At 41.9% G+C, this 10,610-nt stretch overlaps 1 protein-coding gene across 1 annotated transcript in view; it reads left to right on the top strand.

Moving 5' to 3' along the window:
* T265_01464 (hypothetical protein) overlaps positions 1-10,610 on the top strand; it is a gene marked incomplete at both ends in the record, with an annotated part of 89,319 nt that overhangs the window by 50,673 nt on the left and 28,036 nt on the right. The window contains 4 exons of the mRNA XM_009165505.1: positions 2,631-2,725; positions 4,296-4,369; positions 6,608-6,784; positions 9,330-9,396. Coding sequence (XP_009163769.1) covers positions 2,631-2,725; positions 4,296-4,369; positions 6,608-6,784; positions 9,330-9,396 — 413 coding nt within the window. The remainder of the gene's footprint in view (positions 1-2,630; positions 2,726-4,295; positions 4,370-6,607; positions 6,785-9,329; positions 9,397-10,610) is intronic.

Genomic DNA, 10,610 nt, shown 5'->3' with positions numbered 1-10,610 from the left:
TGCCTCGTTACGGATTCGCCGACACCAACCCACACGGGCTACGGTTCTGAGACAACGATTGTCGAACACTTGAAGACGTCTCAGTTCCACTGCTCGAATAGACCAAGTCTCACAGCCATACAACAAAACAGCCCGTACTGTAGCTTGATACACACGTATCTTCAGATTCAGGGATAAATCATTCTGACGCCATAGGTGTCTCAAGTTAGCAAACGCGGCCCGAGCCTTTTAGATTCATGCGTTCACCTCATCTGTCACACTAAAATCTGAACTAATACAACTTCCAAGATATGCAAAACGCTCCACAACTTCCAGTGCCTCTCCCCAGATTGTAAGTGGCGTGTTCAGTGACTGCACATCTACAAGCATGACCTTACACTTTGTGGGTGCAAAGTGCATACCAAAGCACGGGTATGCAATCACGAGTATGAGAGCAACCTTTATTCAGTTCAGTTCTGTCTGGTCTTAATTACCCATTCTCTAGGCTTTTGCTGATCATTTTTCTCATCCTCATTTTTTGTGTATCGTATGACTCTGATACACAGCAGAAACAGGTTCGGGTGCATAAAACCACGAGGGATCATTCACATTCTCAGACAGGCTGGGAGTATCATTGGTAGCTTCAAAATGGGAGGACAGAGTAACTGAGTTCGCAGCCTCTATTTTATCTATTTTCCTGTATTTTTGGAATAAGTCTGTCGAGTGTGCTAAAGTTCCCTCTCACCTGGGGTCTCACCCGTGAACCTAGATACTGAATGCCATTTGGCCAACACGTCAGGTGCAACAAAAGCCATGAGGTACGGTCAGGGCGAGGATTTTGGAGCTTGCCGAAGCTCATTAACACTGTCCGGAAACAGAAGGCGATAGTGGTGGTCTGAATGTTAATCTGCCACTCGCCTGAATAACAGTTTAAATGCTCCATAGAATTTCTAAACCCCACTGACATCAATCAGATGACTACGGCGATGATCAGTTGCTATACTGTATGACAGCGCGAGTTGTTCCCTAATAATTTGTGTGTTTGCTAATCAAAGTTGTCTTGATTACGCTGTTCTTAAGATGACTATACCGCAGTGATGAGACAACTGAAAAAGGTGCTTCATTGCCTAAAATATTGTTTTCACTGAAGACTACTTAAAAAATTATTAAACATCTCTTAATATCATTCTAGACTTCGAGCATCCCCGGTTCAGTTGTATGCAGGCTCCAATCAAATAACCAGCAAGTAGTTATCTGTCGCAAGAAAGCACGTTCGTAGTATTTACATTGTTTAGATCGTCTACTACTGGCCTAAAAGGAGACTTTAAAACCATTTTTGTCCCTTGTGGACAACTGTGAATTTCTTCACGCAGCTCGGCCGGCCATGAATTTTGGATCTTCTGTATTCTGGGAGATCGGTTCTAACCTTTCCAGTACTTGACACATCCGTTTAAGCTGATATTGACCATTGCCCTGTGTATAAAACTTCGTATTTACAAGCCCAAACCAGTCAGTCAGTCAGTCTTATTGTGTGTCACTCCGTATGTACCTAGTGTGAAAGTAAGCTATGGGTAACTGTATACCTCGAACCAGTCAGTCAGTCTTATTGTCACTTCGTATGTACCTGGTGTGAAAGTAAGCTATGGGTAACTGTATACTGCTGTTCCTGCTCACCAATACGCCAAAAACACGTATATTCCATGGAACCACAGGAACCGGAGACCCATATCTTGCGTCAAAGTGCCCAGAGCACGTGACCATTTGCTCCTCTTTAGAGTAGATCCGAATGACAGACAAAACCAATTAGGAAATAGGCGAATTCTCATAAAATTCATCCAATATTACTGGTCATACGTTCACTCCACCTCTCAACTGGAAATTAAATCCATTTTCTTGCCCTAATCGTTGGGCATTATCAGAGTTGCTAACCTTAAGTCCTAGAATTTCATTTGCTAAAAAATAAGTGGCGGTTTTCATACCTACGAAATGACACTGGCCGTCCCTGTGTTGTAGTTGCTACGGCCAAATGGCGTAGATTTTTCCCTTGAACAGGCACTATCTTTCGATATACCACAATCTCAATAGCTCTAGTCTTTTGAGCTCTCCTCAATTTTATGGAACTGCTTATGCAGTCAAAGTTTGCCAATAAAAATAAAAATTATCAGTTTCCAAAATATTCTTGTGGACGTATTTCAACGCCGTGAACAGTACTATGACTTAATTAATGAAAACTACCCTCAGTAACAGCCTAATAGATTATCAGGTCGAACCTAGGTCGCTTCTTCATTGCATCTCCGCCGAAGTTCCAATGTGGATGGATGAAAAGAATTCAATAAAAAGGATGTCCATGAAAGTGTGGAGGTGTTCAACTCACTTTGGTAAGGTTTCCTTCGGATAACTGGAGAGTGGTGGTGGTGAAAACAGGCACTGCAGCTTATGGCGTTAATTCAGTCCATCTCCCTTCAATACAAGCATCGATTCTAATCGACTGAATATCAGTCACTAACTGTAAAGTGGTGTCACGATAAAACTGATCTTGTTGCGCCCACCAGGTGATCCCCAATCACAGATAACCAGCTATTAGGTTAATAGCCCAAAAGTGTCCACATCTTGTTCTAATATAGCGTGCGCAATTTTCCTGCGACCTGTAGACCTACGAAGACCTATGCGTCCTCGCATCGAAGGAGAGGCAAATCAAAATCCTTGGGCGGATCCTATACAACGGTGGATCAGGATCTTATTAACAGTGAGTCCCATCAGCTTTACATAATTGTTTTATTGAATCGCGGCTACTCAGTTTAAGAACTTCTTGAAGTTCAACCTTTGTGCCCGGAATGAAAACTTCGGCAGCTAATCCTGCTTAACCAGACTATTTTAAGCAAATAGCAACTCATCTGGTACTGTAGTGATGAATCGTTTTCTAGGCAGCTGCGCATTTGTCTGGCTTATAAAAGTGCATGAGTAAACAGCAGGTCCACACAACCCGCTTGTATTTTTATTGGAAGCCCCCAATCTAATCATACAGTTTTGATGCAGTTTTTTGTAAAACTGCCACTGCGGTCATGAATGTCCTTTGCTTATCACCCCATGGACCGGTCGTCGAAGAATTTACCTGGTCTAATATGGGAGGCACATCGCTCTCAAACCAGTTCCACTTATTCTTTATATTATTATTAGGTGTTTTTTTCTGACCGAAAAATCTCCCTAGGAGATAAATGCTCATTAATTTGATTTCTGAACTACTTTTTTTTTAATATTTAGAAAAGGAACAACCAAATTTATCAGTGGTAAAAATGTGGTTTAGAAAATCAGTCAAGTTCCGATTTTCGCTGGGGATTTCTCCCGACAGCCTGAAAAGCTTCTCAGCTATTCAGCATAAACTGGCTTCATCTACAGGACACTATCCTGTAAAATTTCAAAAGCCTCACACGATTTATTCAAAGACAGTGTAGCTCGTCTTTTGGCGAACAGTAAACTGCAATTGAACACAATAATATTTGCCGTCTGACGGAAATGGCAACGAAACCTATTTTTTTATGAAGGCCGTCGGCATTTGCCCAGTGTTTCTTGGTTCAAATTTTATGTCGACTGTGCACAATACACAATACAAAAGCTTCATTCGGTTATTCTCTTGTTTCGAAGCAGGCTTTTGTCAAGCATCAACGACGTCACTCAACCGTCATGGAAAGTTTAATAAGATATCCGTTAGCACGGTTTGTCATAAAAAGGGACTATATTGGAGCCATAGTTTTTTTCACAGTAGCTTTAGTTTTCACAAGGCCCGATCTATAATGTTATTCTAAACGTGTAAATTGTAACCCGTCCAACTGTCCTAGACTAACAAGTGTGGCTGTTACGTACTGTACTCACAGTTTGTATTTGTGTGCCCATGAAAACAGCACGAAACTGCAGACTAATGAATGAAGAGGCGCATTGAAAGGCCAATAAACGGACAATCAAACTAAAAACATCCAGTCTTCTTGCCCGCGCGATCAGAGGTTCAGAAGGATTACTGCTTTCCTAACACGAAAGGGTCTACCATAACGGAATTTTCATTAAAATGCATGTTTCCCACCACTAAAGATTCGCAACCGGCAGCCATATGGCATTTTGTTGACTCTATTCATTCAGTAACCGACTCATTGGAACACTTGATTTATAAAAAACTTAATACAGAAGCTGTTCCAGCACGAGTACAGTTAAGCCCTTCTACGGAAATACTCAAAACTTTGGTATGGAATTATTTTACATTAGTCTTGTATTCTTTCATCACGGCAATCCTGAGCTTGATTTAAAACGCACTTTTTGTTTTGAAGATCTCCTCAACTCACGATATCACGACTCATTCATGCGTTTACATAGTGTCAATTCGGCAGCGCCGCTTTTTAAGGTAAGTTATACATGCCTCTGTTGACTGTACTTTAGCTCTGTATAGTAAATTTGATACGTGTTGCACTTCATATTTTCTGCGCTTATTGATAAATTATTTGTGCGGGATTATTGTGACGTTTAACCTACTGTGTATATAAAAAATCGTTCAACTGTGACGCTCTTTGCCTAGCTGCCATGCTACACGAAGGGAGCACGAGGGCTGGTATACTGCCAGGTTGCGCAAGCCTAGACATGGAAAGTAGAAGGGCGGGTTCGAGCCACGGACCTTCCGGTCAGTAAATTCGCACTCTAACCACTTGAGGTATCTGTGTATATGACCACAGTTAACTTGGCTATTAAGATGAGAAAACACTGCAAAGGCTTCACCATCCGACTTGTACATCCAAACCATAGTCCTTATGGAGCACTCACCTTCCACTGTGGTAATAAATATGACACCGAAGGAAATAGAATATTTAAGCCACAAATTTCGGTTTACAACCTTCAGCATACTAAAGATGAAAGTTTCGCGGACGCCTCAATTGTGATAAGCGTTTTTCGGGAACCACGTTTTCATTATATTTCTTATTTTCATGTGTTGCCTCTTTGCTTCACACTGTTTGACAGTAGGTTATTGTCGGGAAAGTCAACAAACCTATCAAAAGTGTCAGATTAGAGATTAGGGGTAGATTACATAGATTAGAGTGAGAGATACCGGATGCATGGAACGGGCTACACTGAACCTATGCAGATCAAGGTCTCTTGACGAAGAAGGTTGATAGACTGAATCACGTGGGTCCACCCTAAACTCCAAATCTTCTCAGTGTCTTTCTTCGCAGGAGACGTTGATTTACCTGGTGGTTTCTTGAACTTTAGGGGACTGAGTGGCATTGGCGGACTATTTATCATAGTTTAGCTTGTGTTCCTTTCTTGCAACTCACCCTGCTAATTTTTTGACGGAATTTGGGATGAAGTTGCTAATTTTACAACACCATCGCTCCTTGTTAGCAAGACTCCCGAACACTGATATTGTGAGTAAGAAAAACGCAAAAGACGCACTACTTCTTACGGAGAGTTTGATGTCCACTAACAAAGTGGATTCAAGTGTTTTGGACATGTATTGTACGGCATGCAGAAACAGCGCGTCATCAAATACACAGCCTCCCGACCTCCCCTGTCTAGGCTTGGGCAACCTGATAGTATCCAACCCTCCTCCGGGTAGCATGGCAGCTATACACCGGGAGTTGTTACAGCAAAGTGATTTTTTTGCCAGTACACAGCTCCAGACTAATTTCAGATTGTTACGAAAGCTGTGAGTGCCACTCCAGTTGGTGCCAAAATTTGTGAGAATTCCGCAATATATTTGAGGGGACCGCCGACGATCACGCGGTGCCTGACTGCATGATGAAATGTTTTGTTTCCCAGAAGGTAGTTTTAAACTTCTGGAATAATTTCTGATCCTCTGTTGGTCCGTATTGAGCAAGAATACCTGGAAACTGGGTCACCTAAGCTTATGCGCCGCACAGAATCCTGGTGATTGTTACTGCAACCTTGACTGGTCGAATGCAAGCAGGCAGATGTCGCCATAAACAAAAATAGACCTATCGCAAAAAACTTCCCCTATTTGCTGATTCCTTGATCTTGTCAAAGTGAAGGGAGATTATTCAAATTTTTGAAGTGTAATTTATTGTTCAAAATAGCGTTAGAATACTTGCTTTCATGGTATCATCTCATTGAGGATAAACTAATGATTGATGGGCTTGTGTTTTTTATTACTGCGAGGTGGAAATCGTTGGCCACTAGGAGACTGTTAAATTATGCACTGGTGAGACTTACTGAGTACTTTTCGGTGAGGAATGATACTTACAGTTCTGAAAGCTTAATCATGTGCCAATTCTTCGCCCATAATGGAACTGCTCGAATTTCCATCATTGCGGTCGGATTTTGTAAGACACCGAGAGAGCAACAAAATTGTTTAGGTGGGCCTAGCAACAATGCTGGTTGTTCTTCTGTTGTTATTTTGAAACCAGATGTCAAATGAAACACAAAGAGACGTTTTGATTGCCCATTGTAACTAAATGACAGATAGTGTAGGTATTCGCCTGAAAAATCAAAGGAAATTTTCTACTGACAACTTTTAACACAGCTTAGCTTGAAAACCGATGAGAGCACTGTCGCTATTCACTGGTATCTCGTGTGCAGAGCATAACCACTGTACAACCTGTGCCTTAAACTGTTTCATCGGTTTCTATTCCAGGCTATTACGATCTTAAACGCTGCCAAAACCAAGTCTTCTAACTTTGTTGCCCGGGATTTGCAGAAGGCCATGGAACTAATCATCAATTCTGACAACTTCATAACCCAGTTTTTCAAACCATCGAGCTCACACAATCGAGATCCACTGACAATCGATTTGATGGAAGGAATGATGGTTGTAAGTTTTTCTGGAAATATTTTCAGTCTTTATCCTGTAAGGTTAAAGGAGTACTTTGTGATAGTAGCTCACTTGGCCTGGTATTTCTCCATAGGCTATGGTGTACAGTTCTTTATAAAAAAGTTGACAATAAACCAGAACAAATGAGCAAAATTAATAAGGAAAATATGCATAGGATGCTCTGGTCGCTGCTCTATGAAACTACCCCGCTTACATTCGGTGGGTCTTCCTCTAGTTTTCTACCTTAAAAATTTGAAGACGCCACGATTATAAAATAAAACCGGTAAAATCCTTTGGTTTAGTGGCAGGCTTGCTGGACCTGCTAACGTTGTTCATAGAGTGGAGAAGATGGTTACGTCAAAATAGACAGCCGTTTCTTGAAAGGAACGAACCATAGTATCAGTCTAGGTTTCGTCACTGGAGCAAGCAGCAGGAACGTTGAGAGAATGGACTTGAAAAAGCTCGTCTGGGACGTGACACGCAACACAGCACCTGCAGAGAGTAGTCTCTAAGACGGTTTTGACAAGTACAAAAGTTTGATTTCAACAATAACGACACTCCACGGCGATGGTTGTCTTGCAACGCGGAGACCATTAGGTCGTGGTACAAAGACTTCATCACAAAGTTATTTGCTACTTAACACAGGTAATTATTCGCACACTACGCCTTATTTTGGGCAGTGCTCTGTTTTTTTTCAAGTTCCACCTACGTGATATGTTGTGGGTAAACTAACATGTGAAAAATACCTCTGATAAATCATGCACCAATAATATTGCTGCAGATTTTCCTGATAGTATCTTTCATAACATGAACAATGATGTATGCATTCCAAATGACGAACACGACTCTCATAGTTAGTAAAAATGCCCGTCAGCCATCCGTATTCACACGAATTCATTTAGATATTGATATCCTTACTATTTGGACAAATGACCCTAACGTGCCTTTTCCTTGGAAGGTCATCACGAACTTGCCGCACCAGACAGCGTGCCATTTTAAACTGGGGAACTTTTATACTACAGCGAGCACAAGCTCAAACGGATCATCATTATGCATTCCATGGTTGCTTAGCCTGTCTCCGCTTTTCATCCTAGACCATAGGATTTAAGATGTGTGAGCTGTTATCCCCACCAATCTTTACATCTGCATTCTCCACTCGTCAGAGCTACCCTACTAGCTAAATCCAGTAGTAAAAACTGCTACTATATCAGCTACCAAAATGTGCCTACAGAATGCCCATCATACACAGACGAATGATAATGCAAGTTGAAACAAGAGTTGGAGTTTCAAGAAGCGCATTCTTCAAGACCCATCGATCCTGCTGAGCCGCAAATCCAATAGGATTTGTTTGCATCTGCCACGATTCTCATAATAAACAGTACACATCTACACACATGTCGCTTTTCGCCATATTGCTGCACATTCAGGATCGATTAAGTCGCGCCTCTTTGAATCACGCAGCAACCTCCGTTGCAGTGGTTGTGTCAAAGCATATTGCAGATTCATTTTACCACGTCTTGAACAACACAGCCTCAAATTTTGTGTAGCGTTCTATTATACGATCATACTAGACCATCAACGAAGATTTTAAGTATGCTATATAACCACATACGACTTCAACACAACATGCGGACTTTTGAATCAGCTCCGTCGAAGGTCATACCTGTGGCTGAAAATCTGGGTGCGTTTTGTATTTCTCTCAAAAGCATCGCCGAAAATTTGTGGGTTTCCCGTAACCGTGGCTTTTTGATTCGTGTTTCATTCATTTTATAAAATAGGCAGTGACTGATCATCATTCCGAAAACTTGTCAGTTGTAATTTGTTGTGATGAAGATCCTAAAAGCATGCCTAACCAGGAGCGGTTGATGGGACATTTCAAAAAATCTATACTTGTTTACGCTGGACATCAGGCTAGAGATGGACGTGTAATAGTCTTCATCTCAGTCAGCCTCTACAGCAGGAGACTGGATGTGTAGTCAGTTTGCCTCAAGTGAACTTCTTGAAAACAGCCCAGTTTGGGAAGGGGGGACTAATGTCTTCGCGGAAGCGGGAGTTGCACACCTATTCGGAACTCACGCATATCTATTTGTGCTGATTTCCATCTGGAAGGAGTTAATTTTCGGAATGGCGTCTCTTGGGTCATTATTGGATACTAACCCCCTATACCATAAACTTAATATTTGCTTCTATGGAAACGATTGATAAACAAGCGGTTGTCTGCAGTGACGTCTCCATACCGCATCTTAGTACTCAGCGCCACCAGTCTTACCGGCAGGATAAAACGGATAAGTCAATAATAACTCGGCTAACTACAAAGTTTAGGAGACGCCACCCGCACACCGATAGCCACAAATTCCAATTCAAGTTCACGTTTAAAGGACTTGATGACTGACTATTGGGCCCTCAGGTCTATCCTACCTCGGCTGGGAAACTACAAAACGTTTGACTCGTCCGCTGTCAAGCCTAAGGTAGCAGCAAACTAACTTCATTCGGAACAATTGTTCAAACCGCTACTCCTTCTATTTTCGCACGCTTGTCTTTTCAGAATACAAACTTGAATAGAACGAACACTCAGCTGCCAAGATCAGCTTCCACTGGGAACTACATTAAATGTAAGTTATTTTTTAAATTCCAGGAATCTTATGTATAGTATGTAGTTCTGCTTTTGTCCGACACTGGAACAAATACAACACAGAATTACTAGGCAGTGTGATTTCTGACAAACTGGTTTATCAGCTATGCAGGCAAAGAGTGCATTACACCATCTGTTAAGTTTATTTTAAAGTGAGTTAACATCTCTCATTATTACCATGTATTATTGTTGTTCACAAACAAAAAAATTCAAGTGAAAGATCTGGAACGATGTACCGGAGGGCGTGAGATAAAAACGAAACTTTTTACTCAAAGACATGTCATCAATAGCTTTCTCTCAGCTGGTATCCAATTAATTCAACAACTTTTAGTGCGGAGGAATGTGACTACCAAAACTAAAATGCCAAGCCCATCCGAAATCATGTTTACAGCTGCTGAGCTTCTCCGAATAGCTTTTAGGTCAGGCTTCATAAAACACGTCAAAGTGGGCTCTGTCAGCTACTCGTAGACGACGTATCTTAGACGGCAAACGTTTTCATAGTTCCCTTACAATCCCATTACGACGAACGTATCCAGCAACGTCCGCGATGCATAGAGACTGCAGAAAGCAACAAACTTTCTGTTTGGTCGCAGTTTCCACCACATAATAGCTTCTGATCACTATGGCCGCGCCAGGCTTTTCTTTCTGGCGTTCTAAGTGCGGCTGTACCGGAGCTGAGTACTGCGCATAGACACCTAAAGAAAACAACGTTCTGGAAGCACATTGATTGGGAAAAACGAAACGACTAACCCTGAAACCAGCGATCACCATTTCCTCCTCGATGTTCACGTACGGCCACTGAACCCGAATCGTGAGGCTGGGATCTCAGACTACCCTGCAAAATACAGGATTAGCAACCACGTTGCACAGTACCCGCTGCTGCGTAGACAGAAGCTGGTCCGTATGCGATGGAATGGTTGAACTAAGATTTTGGATACTGAGATCCCATTTCGTTTATAGGTGTGGACACAGCTGACTGTGGTGGCCGTCTGTAGATATAGTAGGCTACGGATGCACTGCCTAACTCTAACATTCAAACGTTTATGGGTGTTACAATGAGCTTAATCTATATAAGGCAAATTTCATCCTCAGTATTAGCCAGTTCTTTCTGGTCTTCATTTGGTTTCATCCTCAATATTAGCCAGTTCTTTCTGGTCTTCATTTGCTGATGCCACTTCAGGTGGCTCATCTCAT

Source organism: Opisthorchis viverrini (assembly GCF_000715545.1).
Source record: "Opisthorchis viverrini unplaced genomic scaffold opera_v5_16, whole genome shotgun sequence".
NCBI lineage: Eukaryota > Metazoa > Platyhelminthes > Trematoda > Opisthorchiida > Opisthorchiidae > Opisthorchis > Opisthorchis viverrini.
This window is presented reverse-complemented; position numbering and strand designations above follow the sequence as displayed.